This window comes from Tasmannia lanceolata, unplaced genomic scaffold, assembly GCF_043159265.1.
Source record: "Tasmannia lanceolata isolate RefF3 unplaced genomic scaffold, GAP_Taslan_0.1 ptg000054l, whole genome shotgun sequence".
NCBI classification, from domain to species: Eukaryota; Viridiplantae; Streptophyta; class Magnoliopsida; order Canellales; family Winteraceae; genus Tasmannia; species Tasmannia lanceolata.
In genome coordinates, this window is record NW_027518731.1 from 365319 (window position 1) to 385245 (window position 19927).

The 19927-nt window shown below is 38.0% G+C and overlaps 2 protein-coding genes across 4 annotated transcripts in view; both read left to right on the plus strand.

Moving 5' to 3' along the window:
• The first annotated feature begins 1361 nt into the window (after window positions 1-1361).
• On the plus strand, window positions 1362-5610 carry LOC143864817 (lipase-like PAD4). 2 transcript variants are annotated; one of them, XM_077375662.1, is made up of 5 exons: window positions 1362-1699; window positions 2037-2370; window positions 3019-3780; window positions 4339-4763; window positions 5020-5610. In XM_077375662.1, the coding sequence occupies exons 1-5, from the start codon at window positions 1674-1676 to the stop codon at window positions 5414-5416; spliced, it is 1944 nt and encodes a 647-aa protein (XP_077231777.1). In that variant the 5' UTR covers window positions 1362-1673; the 3' UTR covers window positions 5417-5610. The 2 variants fall into 2 exon arrangements, with proteins under 2 accessions (XP_077231777.1, XP_077231778.1); XM_077375663.1 differs by having other exon boundaries at window positions 1365-1699; window positions 4925-5058.
• A 3325-nt stretch (window positions 5611-8935) lies between these two features.
• SECA2 (Preprotein translocase SecA family protein) overlaps window positions 8936-19927 on the plus strand; it is a 38331-nt gene continuing 27339 nt past the window's right edge. For both annotated transcript variants that reach the window (XM_077375539.1, XM_077375540.1), the window contains exons 1-16: window positions 8936-9136; window positions 9220-9354; window positions 9445-9514; window positions 10011-10075; window positions 10151-10271; window positions 11380-11471; window positions 11650-11715; window positions 11902-11966; window positions 12044-12131; window positions 12271-12336; window positions 12428-12543; window positions 14459-14549; window positions 16107-16190; window positions 16333-16425; window positions 16559-16654; window positions 16772-16857. In XM_077375539.1, coding sequence (XP_077231654.1) covers window positions 8972-9136; window positions 9220-9354; window positions 9445-9514; window positions 10011-10075; window positions 10151-10271; window positions 11380-11471; window positions 11650-11715; window positions 11902-11966; window positions 12044-12131; window positions 12271-12336; window positions 12428-12543; window positions 14459-14549; window positions 16107-16190; window positions 16333-16425; window positions 16559-16654; window positions 16772-16857 — 1499 coding nt within the window. In that variant the 5' untranslated portion in view covers window positions 8936-8971. The remainder of the gene's footprint in view (window positions 9137-9219; window positions 9355-9444; window positions 9515-10010; window positions 10076-10150; window positions 10272-11379; window positions 11472-11649; window positions 11716-11901; window positions 11967-12043; window positions 12132-12270; window positions 12337-12427; window positions 12544-14458; window positions 14550-16106; window positions 16191-16332; window positions 16426-16558; window positions 16655-16771; window positions 16858-19927) is intronic.

Here is a 19927-nt window from a genome sequence, read left to right on the forward strand (position 1 = left end):
ATTTATAGTGGTGCTGAGCCACCTATCCAGGACAGGTGGTAGCCCCTGTATGGATCAGATCTCATACCTAGGAGGGGCAGGTGGAAGTCCCCCATTGGTCCAGGTGTCATACCTAGCAGGGACAGGTGTTGGCTTTGCAGTGGTCCCTGTGGGGCCACGTGTCAACAGCCGATTGGTTGCAGATTTTGGACCCCATCACATAGCATTGTTGGCCCCACCCTATACATGGATTTAGGTGGAGATGCTGGACCAACTCATAAAGGGAAAATCCCGATCCCCGGATAGGAACAAACATAGGATGGGCTCACCAACTCCACTCAAATCCTTGCATCCGGTGGGACCCACCATTTTACGTCATGTTTTGATGGTGGCTCAAATAATCCCCACACAAACCCATGCATAAGGTAGGCCCCACTAGCTTACACCTCATGTTTTGAAGGGGCGGCGCCCATTATTTGACACTCATGCATAGCATGGGCCACTATAGATCGGTTACTTGTATGAATATGGGCACTACAATGTTTTGATAATGAGCCCCAACTCACCTTGTCGCTTTTTTAATTCTGTAGATAGTTTTTTGGGATTTTTTTTTGGAATTGCAACTCTTTGGGAATTGTAACAGCCCTTGATATTTGATCCAAGAGAAGCCTCTTTTTCATATTTTTAAAGGGCTGCTGTTGGATCAAATATCAAGAGCAGCACTTTTTTACCAGAGTATGTACGATCGGGCACCATATAATTTCTCCTAAAAGAGAGGGTACAACTCGGGCCGGGCTGGATCGGGTTGAGGCCGACCCTAAGCCAACACAAGGTGAAATACCTTAACCCTAACTCAACCTGTCTTTAAGAAAATCAACCGTAACACAAGGCCGACCCTAACCCTAACCCTAACCCTAACTCTTACTCAACTATCTTTAAATCTCTCAACTTTAACCCAAAGTGTCTAAACACGGGTTGAGTTCGGGTCTTAATAAAATCACAATAAAATTAGGGCAGTGATAAATCGACTCCCCATGTGTCTATCTCTCTCCTCTCTCTCTCTCTAACCTAGAGGAGAGAGAAAGACACATGGGGAGTCGATTTATCAATTTGGGGAGTAGATTTATCGCTCCCCTAAAATTAGGAGGACGATGTCAGAGATTTCAGGTCGGGTTGCCAAGACCTCAACCCTAACCCAACCCAACCCAACCCAACCCAAGCAAAAAACCGATTAAACCCGTCAGGTTTGGGTTGGGCCCAACCCAAGTTGCACCCATATCAAAACATGGTAGTGCCAATATCAGCAGAGACGTGTGGGATCTTTTGAGTAAATCTACGCGGCTTTGGAGCGTTGCACCCTTCTCTAAGATAAGACTCTCTCGGCATCTTATGCAAGTGCAGACAAATAAAAAAAAGCTTTGACCATGGTCATTGGTCTACTATTTAAATCCTGACCGTCAATATCAAACGTGTAGTGAATGGGACCCACACCATAACATTTATCGTTTCATACGCGTATTCTTTTGACACGCAAGTCTTGGTCCAAGTCTTCCCCTCACTTTGATTTTGATTTTAATTGTGGAAAAATAAATTATGAAATCCACTCAAGTCCAAGTCTTTATAATCCACCTTCTTCTTCTTCCACATTCAACCTTCAATTCCAAAGCACTGAAGAACCCAAAACCCAGAAGCAGATGGAAGCTCAAGGCGAAGCACCCCCGTAAGTAATTTCTATTCTTTGTTATTTGCATGAAAAAAAATTCAAGTTGATACAATCTAACCCCTTAGTTTTGATATTGGCACCCCTCTAAGGGCCTCTTTGGACTTAGAATAACATTTTACTCCAATCATTCTTATTTGCAAATAAGATTTCCAAAGAAGCCCTTAAACTTCATGTGACTCTTTTCATTCATTAATAAAATTTAAGGTTCCACCCCCCCGACCCCTTGTTTCTAGGTGAATTCCGGGTTAGGAAATGCCAATATCAAAGCAAGGGAGTGCCAATATATAGTCCTTAATCATAATTATGATGATGTTGGTATTAATAATCATGGCAGATTTGAGACCAGCCAAACGCTGGGGCTTCTCTTGGGCTCGACTCCGATACTCTCAGATGCTTGGAGACAATGTAGTGTAGCTAATACTATGGCGCCTGGAAGTTTTGTAATTGATCTAATTGGAGATGTGGCTTATATCGCCTTTTCTGGGGTCCAGGCATTAGCCAATCCAAATCCAATGGATGGAATTGGACCATTCTGCGAGGTCCCGATTACCAAAGGGAACAATCTTTTCTCGGTGGTGGGAGATTACGATGGAAAGCCGACTATGGTTAATGCTGGATTTCTCGATCTCTTTCTCTCCATGTACCGCAGGCCGGAGCTCTGGAACCAGGTGAAATTCTATACTTTTGAGTTTGAATTCGCTATCATGGTATCTGATTTGATAATTGTAACATTCCTAGCTAGCCAAGCATAGAATTGAAATTTTTCTTTAATATGCCTATAGTTACAAAATTCTTTGAATAATTGAAAATTATTTTCGAAAACCCAATTTTTTACATGGTCTTTTAAACTATTAAAAAAACAGTCCCCCTCACGTGTTGCCCCTCTCTTTTGGGTTGGCCCTACACATGGCACACATGACCCTTCTTATGGGTTGGCCCTACATGCAGATTTTTAATATCAAGGAGTTGTTGTTGGGTTTTGAACTGAGGACCTGTCATGAAGCATGAAGCACAACCAGTTACTCCAAAAGCTTCAGGTGTTAGAGTTGTTGTTATATATTTAACCATTTATACTTCAACACTCCTCATGTGTGGGCTGTCTTTTGGTTTAGCCATACACATGGCACATGTGGCCCCTCTTCTGGGTTGCCACTACACCTGAATATTTAATATCAAAGAGTTGTTGGATTTTGAAACTAAGACATGAGCTTGGGTACAGTGGAAACAGCCAATTACTCAAAAAACTTAAGCTGTTAAAGTTGGTGTTGTTTAATCATTTATACATCACTAACAATCTGGTCTTATGTACACTGTAGATTTCCGCAACAGTGAGCAACCACAGAGCCGTGGTTTTCACAGGCCATTCACTTGGAGGAACAATCGCGTCCCTAGCCGCACTTTCCTTGCTCTCCTCCTTCCCTTCTCTCTCCTCCCTCTCCCTCCTCTGCATCACCTTTGGCTCTCCGTTACTCGGAAACGCCGCACTTTCACGAGCAATTCTCCAGCAAAGATGGGGCGGCAAATTCTGCCATGTTGTTTCCAAATCCGACATTGGGCCCACACTCCTCTTCGCTCCAATCACACCCATCTCCACCCAAATAGACCACATACTCAAATTTTGGCACTCATATATGAGATTTCCCCATCAATGTACAAAACCCATAATCCAATTATCAGATAAGGAGATCGACCAATTAGGCCTTTTCCTTTCCACTCACGTCAAGGAAGTGGCATTGGCAGAGGAAAAAGCAACAGAGGAAGAAGAGGATGACTTAATGACAAGTCTCCGATCGGATTATCGGAGCCCGTATAAACCATTTGGGAGCTACCTGTTTTGCTCAGGAGAAGGTGGAATTTGTATTGATAATCAGACCGCGGTTGTTCGAATGCTCCATCACTTGATGTTCACAGCAAATTCAGTGGATTCCAGGATTGAAGATCACCTCACATATGGTGAAACTGTACTAAGATTATCCAATCAATTCCTTAGGAGGAGAAGCTTTGATGATAAATTGCCGGAATCCGGTTACGAAGCTGGGATTTCTTTGGCATTGGAGGCCTCAGGAATGGGAAAGCAGGTAATTGTTGCATCTAAGGAGAATTCAATATTAGCTGAAATTAAATATGTGGGTTAACTGAAAAAGCCAGAACTCTTACAGGTTGAAATAGATTTCTAAAAAAATCAGCCCATCAAATAGCGCGAAGCCTCTGTTTCTTTCAGCGTAAAACAAAAACTTACACCCATTTTTAGCTGAAAAATATGGCCGTAAGATTTATTTTACACCCATTTTACGTCAATAGAATCAGTGCTTAAGGCCCCGTTTGGATTGAAGAAATTTTCTGGAGAAGTTTGGAAAGGAAAAATAATGGTAAAATTTCGTACTTTTTTTGCCCACACAACAAAAATATAACTTGAACCAACCAACTTGGAGGGACCTTCAATTTATGATAATACCATTACCCAATAAATTAGCTATAATCATTTCATTTCCCTCGATATCATTCAAAGAAAAAATTTCCCAATAAAAAATAATTCCATCAGAAATGTTTTCCTTGCAATCCAAACAGGACCATTGAATTCCCATGGAAATCATAATCCGCAAAGATTTCACTTACAAATTAACACTAATCAACAGGTATCGGCTCAAGCTCGATCGGCAACTCGAGAATGTCTGATGATGGCAAGGCAGATGGGTCGGAAGCCGAACTTGAACAGTGCGAATCTCGCTATTCGTCTCTCAAAGATAACACCATGTAGAGCGCAGATCGAGTGGTACAAAGCCTACTGCGAGGACTACATGGGCTACTATGACTCCTTCAAGCTAAGGAGAGCTCCGAAGCGAGATTCAGCCGTAAACATGAATCGAATTAAGCTCGCAAAGTTTTGGGACATTGTTATAGACATGATCCAATCAAACCAACTACCCCATGATTTCCACAAACGCGCGAAATGGGTGAATGCATCGCAATTCTACAAGCTCCTAGTAGAGCCATTGGACATTGCAGAGTACTATAGGATGGGGAAGCGCAGGACACATGGGCACTATATGGCACCAGGAAGGTATTGACTAATAACTTACCACTATACCCAAATATCTTTTCATGAGAAATCGATCAATATCCCCCACCCCACACACACACACAACACACACACACGTGTGGCCCCTCTTTTGGGTTGGCCATTACAAGTGGATTTTTAATATCAAGGAGTTTTGAACCCAGGCAATTGCTCTTATACCATGTGAAACAACCAATTACTCCAAAAGCTTAAGTCGTTCGAGAAGGAGTTATTTAATCTTTTATACTTTAACAAACAGGAGGGCAAGAAGATATGAGGTGTTCGACCGGTGGTGGGCGGAGAAGGAAGGTGGGGTCGATAAAGAGAGAGGGAGGAGGAGCCGATACGCTGGATTGACGCAGGATTCGTGCTTTTGGGCGCGGCTGGAGGAGGCAAGAGAGTGGGGGGAGGAGGCTAGAAAGGAGACGGATGGGGGGAATTTGGTAAGATTATGGGAGAAGATGGAGAAATTTGAAGAGTATGCAAGGGGGATGGTGGAGAGGAAGGAGGTGTCAACGGATGTGTTGGCAGAGGAATCTAGCTATGTTTTGTGGGTGGAGGAATGGAAGAAGTTGAAGGGGCAGTTAGCCATGAAAATTGCTCCCCCATGGTCTGGTTACATGGGAAAAATTGCTTCTAGGCTCTCTAGCAATTAGGGAGGGGAAATCTACTACAGAAATGATATGTACACCATCTTGCTTTGATTCCTTATAAGGGTTTTCTTACTAATCAAACCCTAATTTGTAAAATGTGTATCAATTTGACATCAAGAATTATGATTTGTTTGTGAAGGAAAATGATAATAAGAAAGTCATTTTTTGCTCTTTCCTAGAAGGCAATTACTGGGCCTCGCTACTGCCTCGTTTATGTGATCACTAGTTGATGTGAACCGCAATCATAAGTCTGACCAAATGCCATAGAGAACACCTTGATTGGATGATACTAAGCCCTTGAACCATCAAGCCTTGTTTAGGGTTTTGTCAAGAGAATTGATTTTTGTAGTCTTTTATCCTACTAATGAGTATCGGGTGCAACTTAGGTCTCGTCGGGCTGAGCTTTTTCTAAAAATGAATTGAACCAACCCTGGCCCGAATTTATGGTAAAAGCTCAACCCGAATTTCCAAAAATTGACCCGAGTTGCAAACCATATGGATGAGATGTTTGTTTGGGATGCAACAAAGACCATGTGAGTCATGATTTTCTACAAAATCAACAATCTCGAACTCTTTCATACATCCCCTTTTCTTTTCGGGTTACCAAAGGTGTCAAATATTATATCGTTACCCTATTGATCATGAAAGTGACTTCTGTGTACTCTTCTCTCTATTTTAATGTACGTTGGGTGGTAAACTCTTCTTCTTCTTCTTCTTCTTCTTCTGTTTTTGACATAATACACTTCTTGTAACTTTAAAAACATGATTTTTTGCCAAAATTATTTTGCTTTGTAATCTTATAAAATTACAATCATTTTAAAGTGAGAAAATGAAAGTTAAGACTATTTTAGGCGAAACAATCTTGGTTTTAAAAGTGATTAAAGATAATTTTCGTAAAAAAAAAAATGTGCAATGCAATGCTTAGGGACATTTAAGAAATATTTTTCAAAAGCTGATAAGGAGACCGGCTACCTAATCAAGAGTGGAATCGAACAAATCCCTACCCGCCATATGTTACAAGGATGATAGTTTTGCCATTTTGATAAAAAAAAAATGCTAAAAACATGAGGAAGTTGTTGTTAACGTGTGGAGAGGCTACTTGTTCAAATCCGGTGCTAGGATGCATCAGAGTTCAACTTTAGGAATCCGATGCTAGGAGGCTCCCACACTTGAGCAATAACTGTCCTTGTCTCCCAACTATTACACAGCATTAGCCATTCTTTTCATAGTTCATGGGCTGAAACAAATCGAAAACTATTAAACTAGGCAAGGCTATGACGCAAGCAATTGTACGCACAGCGGCCTTAATGTAGAGAAAATTTGAGGGGATTTCATAAAGCCTCTAAACACCCTTGCATTCCTCTCTTTCCATAAAACCTGCTGACAATATCACATTCCACAAAAGCGAAAGTTTGGGGTAAATGGGTGGACTAGTGACCTCCTCACCCTCCAAATAAGATATTAAATTTCCTCTTTTTGTGCACATTGATCGCGTTCCTTCTGCTAATATAGAAGAAAAGGAGCAACATAAGTGGTTATGCACCTAAAGGTTGTTGATGTCATTCTGAAAATGTGAAAAATCTTTTAATATGTTCCTTAGATGTAGGTATTTGTTGCTTCTTTGAGCATTTTTATCATTTTCTACATTGAGAACACTTTACCCATTTCCCACTCTTGGAGGTGTTTTGGTATTAAAATTATTTGACAATTCCTCGGGAATGCATTTCAAGTTGCATGTGTCAAATATTACTGAGACGCTTAAACTCTAGGCCAATTTTAACAACATAAAAACCTAGTGACATGTACTGTCACACATGTCTGATAATCTAGTACATACCACATTTCACCACATGTAATTTATATAAATACTTATACATAATACAAAAACAATATTTCATATAAATATAATTATGTGACACATAAAGATATTGCATACCAATAATACACTTGTAATTTTTGTTCATGCATTATAGTTTTAATATACATTTTGGTAGGATTGGAAATAGAAACATTCCAATCATTTCATATTGGTTTCGGTATAAATCTTAAATATAACTAGAGGTACGTCGATACAGATATATTGGGGGGGAGGGGGGGTATGTCTGTTATTTAAAACCATGCATAAAAGATAGGGTTGATAGTGTAGAATTTGCCTTGAATTTAGGCAAGGAGGCTGCCTTGAATGATGCAAGGCACTGGGTTGCATAAAGTTCTTAACACATTGTTGAAGAACAAATGTTTTCTCCAAGCATCAAGCATGTCGGATTTGTATCTCGTGTAATGCAATGAGAGCTTTGTGTCTCATGTAATCAGGTGGGAACTTCTTATAATCTCTTTTATTCTCCAAATACTGAAATCTTCTGAAGTCTTCTTCTGTGGATGTAGATACATACTGTGGTGAACTACGTATACCCGATGTGTTTTTTATTTGACTGTCTTGAACTTTGTTATTTTAATTTTGGGAAAATTACATTTACACCCCCTCTAGTTTCTGACACATACACTTCTACCTTTGTGGTTCTAAACGTGACAACTACACCCCCTGTGGTTTCATTGGGTTTTTTTAACTGGACAAACCATACGGCGAGGTGGAAATGACCAAAATGCCCTCGTCTTCCCCAGTTGAAAATTAGGATTTTCAAACTTGAAAACTAAAAATTAGGGTTTGATTCAAACCCTTGTTTATTTATCAACATAAACCCTCAATTTATGAGTTTAATTTGTCTTCATTCACACCATTATCATGATTTGCACATAATCCCTCATATTTTAGGGCTTTTTTTTTGTTTTTATCAATGTTTTTTTCTTGAAATGTGGGTTTGATGTAGCCAATGGGATTTCATTGTATGTGGTGGAGGTGATGGCGGTGGCCGGAGGTGGCGACGGTGGCGGTGGCCGGAGGTGCGACGGCGGACGTGGGAAATGGCGTTAACCCTAATCCCTCTGCAAATGAGGGTATTTCTGTCATCAAAATATTAACCATGGTTAGTTTCAGTCTTTCCGTCAGATTAAACTGACGGACCGTTGATGGAGGGGGTGTAGGGTGTACTTGTCACGTTTAGAACCACAGGGGTAGAAGTGTATGTGTTAGAAACTAGAGGGGGTGTAAATGTAATTTTCCCTTTTATTCTTGCAAATCTAGTTTGACAAACATTCATGCTATTAACACACACAACTGAAAATAAACATGTGTTTGGATTCTTAACAGGTCACTGGTGTAGGCTGTTTAGGGCCCTAAATTTATAATAGCTAGGACATGAGAAGCTCATATCTTCTAACCAACACTCACTAGGGGTGCAAATCAGGTCGGGTTGGATCGGGTTGAGGCCAGCCCTAATCCAACCAGAGACAGCATTCCCTCAACTCTAACCCAACACAACACAACCTGAGCCTTGGGTTGAGGATGGTCAATGCTAATTCACGTTCAAGGGGTGCTAATTATCCTACAGGGGTGCGAATTTACTAGTTCCCTTATTAAAGCGCGGATGATAATTCTGGAGACATAGTATATAAGAAACAGAGCTTCATTGCCGCGCCAAAAAAAAGCAGGGGCAAGAAATGGCTCTGTCGCCCCCTCTCCCAACAACCAAACACCTTCTTCCCCCTCCATTCCTCCCCACCAAAACCCCCTTCTTCTCTACCAAGCTCTCTCATTCTTCTTCTTCTTCGTTTCGCTTTCGGCTTCGTTCTTCTCCCAAACTCCTCGTTGCTTCTTCTCTCAAGGTTCCTATATTTCTCTTTCTCTCTATCTATCTACCTGGGTCTATCTCCTTTCTTCTCTTCTACAGTGTCCTCTTTTGTTTCAGGAAAATTTAGGGCATCTCAAGAAGAACTTGAGCGATTTCACGAATCTAAACTACTGGGTCGTTCGAGATTACCACCGTCTCGTGGATTCTGTCAATTCTCTCGAACCGATTATTCGCAGACTCACAGATGATCAGGTTCGTTTACATTGTTCCACAGACTAATACTACTATAAAAAATTAGGGTTTTTTTTCTTCTGCTAATAGGGTTTTCGTTCTTTTTGGTAGCTTACTGCAAAAACCCTAGAATTTCGTCTTCGTCTTAGCCAAGGGGAAACACTCTCAGACATTCAAGCTGGTTCGTAACTAATCTTTTCCTAAAAATTATTTGAATATAATCTTCTATGCAATTGGGTTTTAAGTAGAGGGCGTATTTGGATACCTCGAAAAATTATTTTTGCATATAATCTTATGCACAGATGGTTTTGAAGTTAAATATGATCATTTGCAAGTATTGATGTCCCATTTGCAAATAAGATTAAACTAAAACAATCTATTTTGCGAATGAGGACTGATTTTGGTGGCATCCAAAGAAGCCCTAAATGTGATTATATTCAAATATTTGTTATGGTAGTTTTAGAAATTGTATAGTTATTAGCTTCTAAAGACGCCTTAATGTTCCATTTACAAATGAGATTAACTTAAAGATACTTTTATTTGCAAATAAGGATGGATTTTTGTGGCAGTCAAAGAGGGCCCAATCCTTTTCTTTTCATATATCTGTGTGTTTTTTAATGTTTATTTTGGTTTTGTGTTTTTGCGATGCTCGTTGATGGTTTCATGCATTTCCTCAGAGGCTTTTGCCGTTGTTCGAGAAGCCGCATGGAGGAAGCTTGGGATGCGGCACTTTGATGTCCAGGTATCTATTTTTGGGTGATATGATATGTGTGTTGAGAGAGAAAACTTTGTTCTCACCGGCATTGGTTAAAATCAGATTATCGGTGGGGCGGTGCTTCATGATGGTTCCATTGCTGAGATGAAGACTGGTGAGGGGAAAACTCTCGTTTCTACGTTAGCAGCTTATCTTAATGCACTGACTGGAGATGGTGTCCATGGTATGCATTCCTTTGTGATTGATCTATTTTTGTTCTTAAAAGAGTGTTTGGAAATTCTCAGGAGATGTATGTTATTCTCAACTTGAAGTGTTAGCTTGTATGCATTATGGGTATTCATGCTATTTCTTCTTATGTTGAATTTGACTAACAAATTCCCAAGTTGAATTTTCACAAGCATGCTACTACAATCTTATCTTTGTGGCTTGTTCTGCTTTTGAACTGGGATCTTTGTTCATTTTTAGAGGCAAGTGATCATAACTCATAAGCTTGTTATTTCTATCACCACTGAAATCGCCTGTTCATTGTATACTTATTAATTTTGTTTCGGTGGGCTTTTCATTTTGCTCACAAGAACGGAACACATTGGTGTTCTGTCTGTTTGGGTATTCTGTTTCGGAGAAGGTGCTATGACTGGGATTGAGCCTCTAGCTGAATGGTCAAGGCTTTGTTCTTCGACTTGGAGGTTAAGAGGTTCAATTGTAGCTTACCTACCAAAAAAAGGTGCCATGACTGGATTTTTTAAAATAATTATAAGGTAAAAAAATATTTTAAAAGTATAAGAAACCATTACATCAGATTGATTTAATAAAAATATACATTTTACTACTTACAACATCTAACCATTCAAAAAAAAAAAAAAAAAACTACTTACAACATCTAATTGGGAGCTATGTCTATAGGGTCTTATTATATACGAGGTTTTATGCCCGGAAAAGAGGATGCTACTATTCATGTTACTATTTATCAAGTAATTAGTAATTAGAAGGGCTCATTTTGCATGGCTGTCTCGTGAGTCGATCGATTTCATTAATTAGCTCAGGGGATGCACGACTTCATTTTATTAGTTGGCTGAAATTTTACATCATTCTGAATGTGTGACTTGCATCCACTCAGAACCTTTGTAGCATTTTTTCCTTCGCATACTCAAGATACAAGAAAATTGATCTGCAGTGAGTTTTTTTTTAATTACGATTTGTGTGCAGGTGATGCTTATAATATTATGTTAGACACCTTGCTAAATAAAGTACATGATATAATTACCAGTTTTTGAGATAACAAGTACCTTTGTTTCTTGGTGTTTTCTTTACATTTTTGCTTTTATTGGCAGTGGTAACTGTCAACGATTACCTGGCCCAGCGTGATGCAGAGTGGATGGGTCGAGTTCATCGTTTTCTAGGTCTTTCAGTGGGTCTTATACAGGTAGTTTCACATGTATGAATGCATGGAATTTAAATCACCTTTTTTTTTTCCTGGTTGGTGTTTAGGCTGGAATTGGACCTACTACACTCTCATCTTACAATTTGAGGCACAAGACTTAACCCCTGCAAGGAAATTGTCATTATTTCTCTGCTATTTATACTGTTGTTTGCATTTTCAGAGGGGCATGACAGCTGAAGAGAGGCGATCCAGCTATATCTGTGATATAACATACACCAATAACTCAGTAAGTTGCTGGTAGTATCTCCTTGAAGATTTACATCGTAGGTATTTGATTGGATATCTGGGCTTTAAACCCCAGGTAGTGGATTTGATAAACCCTAAACCCCTAAACCGTAAACCCTAAACCGAGTTGAAGTTGATATGGGTGCGTACTTGTTTATGATATTGTGATAGTTGTCGTGTCCTGCAGGAGCTTGGCTTTGACTATCTCCGAGACAATCTTTCCGGAAGTAGAGGACAACTTGTTATGAGATGGTACATTTGCAAGCACCATATAAAGTTTATAGTCTTTGTTTTCCTGAAATACTAGCATCTTTCCTTATCTAAAACAGGCCCAAACCATTCAATTTTGCAATTGTTGACGAAGTTGATTCAGTCCTCATTGATGAAGGAAGGAATCCTTTGTTAATAAGTGGTGAGGTAATTGTACCAATATTTTCTTTTTTCTTTTGTCTTTTATAATTAATGTCAATAATAGCTAATATCTATGAAAAATAATTTTACCTGGATTAAATTAGCTTGTTTAGTGGTATCATTCTCTTTTATTTTGGTTCTTCAGGCTAGTAAAGATGCCGCTCGATATCCAGTTGCTGCAAAAGTCGCTGAGCTGCTTGTACAGGGCCTTGTAAGTTTAGTAGCTGCTTGATTAACACTGTTATTTTTTTATTTGTTTTTCTAACCGTCTTAAGAATATGGCTAAGCATTTCTATTTACAGCATTACACTGTGGAACTTAAGGATAACTCTGTGGAGTTGACTGAGGATGGAGTTGCGCTTGCTGAGATGGCTCTTGAAACAAATGACCTATGGGATGAAAATGATCCTTGGGCCAGGTGCCTATGATTTTTTTCTTTTTCTTTCCTGGGACCATCCAATGTACTTTTGTAGTCTCCTTTTTGTTACTGCACATCCTATGACCTGGTAGTTTTTGAAACAGCAAATACAAGTCTCATCATGTGGGTGTTTTCTTTTCAGTATCCATAACATTTTGAATTGAAAAGGGTTCTAATATAACATTTTTGGGAGTATTAACAAGTTCCCTTTCTAGTTTTAGTAAGGATCCAGACAAAGCTTTGCATAATGTTGGAGGTTTTTCAGGAGTTTTTATGGGTGATGCATTGTAAACCGTCCCATGTAAGCCCCATACAAGTCACTGATTTATCACTAACTTCACTACGGGCTTTGTGTGAATAGTTTATTTTACATTGATTGGGCTAGTTCAGGCCCTGTTTGTTTTGGATTATGAGAACCGATTGTGAGTCCCAAAGTGACTATTGGACTAAAAAATACGTTAAATTTTGAGTCAAATAATCGGTTTGGGACTGACAACCGGTTCTCATAATCCCAAACAAACAGGGACTTAGTGTGATCTTGCTTGAATGAGAAGTACTAGCCACTGGCCTTCTTTTTTTTCATGCATGCAGTTGCGTAGGACAGTTTGTGGCCTCTAGCTTCACGATCAATTTTTTGGTGCCACTCAACTGATGTGCTTATTGATTAGTTTTCATATTACTTCACTAAATCTGGAGTTAATTTTCATTGTTGGAGTAGGAATTACCAATAAACTAGCTCCTTCTTTCATTGTTTATGGGAATTCATTACTTTTTTTTTTTGAAAATGTTTATGGGAATTCATTACTGAAAGACAAATAGTGGTTTTTGTATCTTATCTCTAGTTGGATTATACTTCCAGTTATTATTATTTCTTCCTGCTACTTTTATTGGTTATGCAGTTCAAGACACCAATCGTCGAAGCCCACAAACTTGGTATTTGAGGCCCACAAGTAGGGAAGTTGTCTTTTATAATACTGGAAAAGAATTTCTTAATAAGAAAATCAATAAACTAGGATGTTGACTAGAATGTTGACATTTAATCTATGGTGCGAGCTACTCCAACCAAACACAATACTTGGCTCAAATCAATATTTGCTACCCCTTCCGTGTAACATTTGCTTCTTCATGGATGAGCTCTGTATATCTCCCAAGAAGTTTGCTATTGAGGAAACATCTCCAATGAGATTTAAAATCCTGCTTTGGGCTTGGCATGTCAGTTTTTTTTTTTGAATGGTTTGGCATGTCAGTTTTTAAAGCAAATAGCAGTGAACGGAATCCCCACCTTCTAACCACTGATGGCCCCACAAGAAATTCTTTGTACACGCTTGAGGCCATGATGAATGGCCCTGCCTCAATACAAATCAAATCAATAATATTAAGCGGATAAGCAGGTGGCGAGGTCTTCCTGTTGCTCCTGGAACATTAAGTTTAAAGCACTCCTATATATATAAGTTTAAAGCACTCTTATATATATATATAGGGGTGTTCTCTGGGCTCAACCAAGTGGCTGATATCTCTTGCAACATCTGAACCATCGGTCGTATGTGGAACCATTACTTGAGCGGTCAACCTCATTTCTTCTTCTACTCATCATGATAATCAAACTATCATTTGCTTAATTATGATACTTCTAGATATTTATAGACATCTTCACATCTCCCACGTTCATTTCATTGAGATATTTACCCCAGCTCTCTTTTGTCATATGTCGAAGAGAAACAGTTTGAGGTCTGAGTTATCTTTCTAAATATTGCCTGAAAAGAAAATTTCCAAAGGTCTCATTTAGCAGGTTATTTTCTTTAGAAATACTGATTGGATTCCTTCATGTTGCATTATTCTTCCCTTTATATGTATAGTTTTTTCTTCTTTTTTTCCCGTCATTTCAATGTTTCGAGTTAAGATTGAGATGTTACAGGTTTGTGATGAATGCCTTGAAGGCCAAAGAGTTCTACCGGCGGGATGTCCAATACATGGTTAGAAATGGGAAAGCACTCATAATAAATGAGGTATTTCTTATTTTCTTTGTAAACTCAGTAGTGATATTATTTTTCTAGTTGCTTCCTGTTTCTTTTATTTTGAATGATATATGAGTACTTCATTTGCCGTGCAATAAATTTCTAAGACAAAAGTGGTCAGCATTTTTTTATTTTGGATATACAAAAGCAAGTAAGCAAGACCGTAACCATTTTTGTATTAATGATTGTAGTAGTGATAACTATCGATACACTCATAAAGTGTGACATGATACATATACTTTTCCTCTTAATAAAAATCTCAAGTTTTTGGTGTAGAGTCCTTTGACATTTGTTTCCTATAAACTAGTTTGGGTATGCAATCTAATTGAGTGGTTGCAATTTGTGTGGAAACCCTATTTTCCTCTTTTCATATCATACTCAGCTCTATTTTTTGTTTTGAACATACAAAAACAGGTTCCTCATTTTAAAATCACATCATATTCAAATCTATTTTTTTTTTTGTGAATCTACAAAACCAAGTGAGCAAGGCCATAGCCTTTTTTAGCATCAATGCTTGTAGTAGTGATAACAGTGGATAGCGTCTAAAGTGTAATTTTTTTGGTGTGCAATCTAATTGTTTTTAATCTAAATAAAAAACTCAAGTTCTTGGTATAAATTCCTTTGACATTTGTTTTCTATGAGCTAGTTTGGGTGTGCAATCTAATTGTATTTTGGTTGCAATTTTTGTGGAAATCCTACTTCTTATTTTCACATCATATTCAACACTTCCCCACGTTTTTGTTCCATCTTCTCTCCTTCTCTCTTCTCATCACATCCGAAATTAAGTCGCATTATTAGGGGCACCGTTTGCTATGACAAAACATCTTCTCTTTCTTTATCTCTCTCCACTTTTTCTTCCTAGTTTTTGAAAACCTAGTGTCTTCTTTTCACATCATTTTCAACTGTATTTTCACTCTATTTCTCTCCATTTTAGTACTCTTTTTTGAATAATATTGTTTCCTCTTCATTTCTCATATTTCGCTTCATATTTTTTGCATAACTCCGAAGGATTTTCTACATCTTATTTTGTACATTTTTCCTCCAATAATCACCTTCTGTTTTCTCTGCTAAGTGTACTTCATGTATTGTTATAACAAAAAATTATTAAGAACAAAATAAATTACAAGAGGATGTCATTGGGCTCAAGCTGTTTAATATTGGATTTATGAGAGGAACCCTTCTGTCGAGTGTTTTTTTTTTTGCCTTAATTCAGTGTCAAGGAAGTTTAAATGTCACAGTTATTAACTTTTCTAATGCATTATGTCCCCTGAATAGGCCATTTTGGGTTAGAAACTCATTGATATCATGGCATTGCTATTGTCAAAATCTATTAGTATTTGATGCCACAATCCATTTGTTTGTCTTGCACCAATTCCTTGAGTGACTTTAATCTGTTACAGTTTTCCCTATTAGTCAGGCTACGTTCTTCTGATTATCAGAAGCAATACTTGATTCTATAATCATGTTGGAAATAATTATGTCAGAAAGATATGTAAGCACGGTTTGTTATTTTTTCTTAAAAAATTGAGAAACCTGGAACTTATTCAGCTTACAGGGAGAGTTGAAGAGAAAAGGAGATGGTCTGAGGGTATTCACCAAGCTGTAGAGGCTAAAGAAGGCCTTAAGATCCAGGTAAAACTTGACTTCAGTACAGACTTTGGAAGCTTTATTCTGCATTATATGAAAAACATTCTTTTTTTAATGGCTTTTTCTTTTATAATAGACATTCTTCAACTGGTATACAATATTATCTCCATTGCTCTGCATTTTTCAGGCCGATTCAGTGGTTGTGGCACAAATAACATATCAATCATTGTTCAAGCTCTATCCAAAACTTTCTGGAATGACTGGGACTGCAAAAACTGAAGTACGTTTTTTTTTTTTTGGTTTTTGAACTATCAACTGAAGTATGGGTTTTGTCATTTGAATTTTGAAAATTTTGTCTATTTCTATATGTCCTACATTTTTGTTTCATGCAAATGCTTAAAATTTATATGCAGGAGAAGGAATTTTTAAAAATGTTCCAGATGCCAGTTATTGAAGTTCCTACAAATCTACCAAATATTCGGAAAGATTTACCTATTCAAGCTTTTGCAGTAAGAATTTTAAATTTATTTAGTCGCAGTGTGTACCGCATTTCATTTTCCTTTTTTTTTTTAAATAACCAAAATCCGTCCACAATTCAATATGCTTTGGATCATATCTTGTCTTAGACTGCACGTGGGAAATGGGAAAATGTTCGGGAAGAAGTTGAATTCATGTTTGGACAGGGCCGTCCCATCTTAGTTGGAACCACAAGGTAAATCTTTAAAAAATAAAAAATTGAAGTAGCGTGGCTTGGAGCTGACAGCTTGGTTGGTTTGTATGAGTAATTTTAATCTCAGTTAGCATTATTTCCAGTCTACAGCCAAAGTATTCCATCTTTAGTCCTTTGATTCTCATGGATTCTTCGTCTTCAACTTATTCTTTCTTTTATTTTTTCTTGTTATAATAAAGCTATTCTATGACTATTTAATTCCTTAGATGATCTTTCTCCTTGTTGATGGTAACTGCTGAATACCTACAAAGTGTGATGGATGGAGACGACAAGTCACTCTTGTGGGAAAGCATAGACTTTGAATGATAAGATTATCATTGCTTGGCTTAATTCTACATGCTTGCTTACGATTCTTCCTTAGGCTTTGGACATGCGTACTGCTCAAGATCTTTGAAACTCTATTTCATGAGACGTATGCCTAGTAGTACTAGGTGAGGTTAATGCATCTTAACTTTGAGTTATGCAATGACAAAAAGAGGGGTTAGATTTTCTATTAAGGGTGTCTTGGGCAACAAACTATACCAAGATTGGACAACCATTTTTCTCTCCCGAGCTGGATATAAAAAAAACCAGAGGCGCAACATGTTTGGAGTGATGTGGAGGATTCTATCAGAGTATTCGTCTTACTCAGATGAGGTTGGCCCTGAACATTGACAGCCCATTTGGAGAAAATTGACAGCTCATATTCCGGTAATTGAATTTGTTTGCAAGTTTCTTGATATCCGTGGATTTTTGAGGACCATGTCAGAATTTGAGCGTGTCAAGATTCAGAAGTCTTTGTTAGGAGTAAAAGTTGTAGTGACCCATATGCCGAATGCAAAATTAAAGTACCGAGTTTTAGGGGTCACATCTGAACCACTGAGAAATTCGAGGTTTCCCGTTGATGACAAGAGGAAGATGATATCAGTTGTTAAATGCTTACGAGACACATACGATTATCATCTCCAATATCTTTTCTGGCCATGTCTTAAAGTCGAAAACTCTAGAAAGCCCTTATATTTACCCATGGTGGTATGCAAAATAGATATAGGGTAGAAATATATCAAAATGTTAAATTTAACGTAAAACGTTAAATTTGAGCCAGGTTAATGCCATTTTGAGAGAAACATGTCAGCACCCACGTGATAAGGTGAATAATATTTAAACTTTTTTTAAGAAAAACAATTACAACAATGATCAATATGCAAATGAGTTTGGGATTACAATTTAGGACAACCTTGCTTGTTTTGAACCCCGAGTCCTATATCTCTAGAACTCAAGTATCATTTAACTAGGCCTGAGCAAAGCTGCTGGCCTCGTCGTGGAAAATGAAACATGGATAATAAGAAATTGTTTACTTGTTGTGAGGTTAAATACTGGACATGTTTGAATTTGTCAAGTGTAGATTCAGATGAAGGTTTTTCATTTTGCCATCAATTGGTTACGATGTGTACGAATCTTGGTATGGATTTCCATCCAAGTATTGTACCCATTGTTTGTGTCCAACCTGATGGGGTTAAAATGGGCTCTTGAAGATATTGCATGAAAGGCTTCGTATTGTTCTCATTGTTTCTGTGCAACTCGATGGGGTTAAAATGAACTCTTGAAGATATTGTAAGAAAGTCTTCTGCACAACTTCAATTGTTGATTGTTATTTTGCCTGAAGTTAATGAGTACTTTAATGACAAAAAAATCCTAAAAACTAAATAACATGGAAATAAATCCCTGGAAAATTTTAATTGGCAAATATGCCACTTATTGGACCTACAATCCTCATCATTTCTTGCTAAGCAGCACTGCGATATAATATCTAACTCAGTTTCACAGATACACTTAATCACTCCATATAACTCATTGACTTTAGGTAAAATAATAATCAAGAATTGAAGTTGTGTAGAGGAATTTATTTCAATATGTTCTGGAGCCATTTTAACCCATTAGGTTAGACAAAAGCAATGGGAACAATACTTGGGTGGAAAACCATTCCAAGATCCATACACGTCGTAACCAATTGATGGCAAAATGATAAAACTTGATCCGAATCTATACTTGACAAGTTCAAGCATGTCCAATATTTAACCTTACAACCAATAAGCAATTTCTTATTATCCATGTTCCATTGTCCACGATTAGACTGACAGCTTTACTCACACCCAGTTAAATAATACTTGAGTTCTGGAGATGGTAGGACTCGGGCTTTAAAACATACAAGGCTGTCCTGAACTGTAATCCCAAACTCGTTTGCATATTGATTATTGTTGTATCTGGTTTTCTTAACAATCGTTTCAATATTATTCTTCTTATCACGTGGATGCTGACATGTTTTTCTCAGAATAGCATTAACCTGTCTGATACCAAACTGGTGTAGGCCAGGGAGGAGAAATAGAAGAATAAGAGAAGGATAAGAGAAGAAGAGAAGAGGAAGAATAGGCGAGAAAGAGGGGAAGAAAAGAAAAGAAGAAGTATGGGGGAGAAATTCTCAAGTGGCGTGTTTGGATGCCAAAAAATTAGACATTTTTTGAGCTTTTGCTGGAATATAATGCGCCAGACGTCGTTTGGTTGTTTTTTTTCTTCACAAATACTTTTTGACTACTCGTCTTGTCGGTAGCCGGTCGGCCCACGTGGCTTGCAACTCAAAGCCGAATTGCAAACCACCAAATCGAAGAAATCTAGTTGGGATATTTGTGGAATATGAATTTTTAAATACTTTTTCACTACTTCCATACGTAATCATTACACTTTTTGGCTGGGATATTTGTGGAATATGAATTTTTAAATACTTTTTTTTGGCTACTTCCATACGTAATCATTAAACTCTTTGGTTGCTTTCTAATTGTAAACCACCTAAATTCCAGATGTAATCGTTACAACCAAACAACACTTTGAAAGCCACTACTCAAATTCCCTTTGACTGACATTCCACCCAAATCCCCTTTGACTTCTTATTCCACCGAAATTCCAGACACCCCACACAAACCAAACACAGCAAAAAAGGATCTACTCCTATTTTTACATCCCTGAGGTTTTAGTTTGTACTATTTTTGGAGGTGACTCTTATCACTATGATCTTCCT

Bases quoted from the DNA above. Each gene is read 5' to 3' on its own strand.
- LOC143864817 (XM_077375662.1), top strand. From the start codon at position 1,674: ATGGAAGCTCAAGGCGAAGCACCCCC. The intron at 1,700-2,036 runs GTAAGTAATTTC...TAATCATGGCAG, and splicing joins GCTCAAGGCGAAGCACCCCC to ATTTGAGACCAGCCAAACGC. The intron at 4,764-5,019 runs GTATTGACTAAT...TTTAACAAACAG, and splicing joins CACTATATGGCACCAGGAAG to GAGGGCAAGAAGATATGAGG.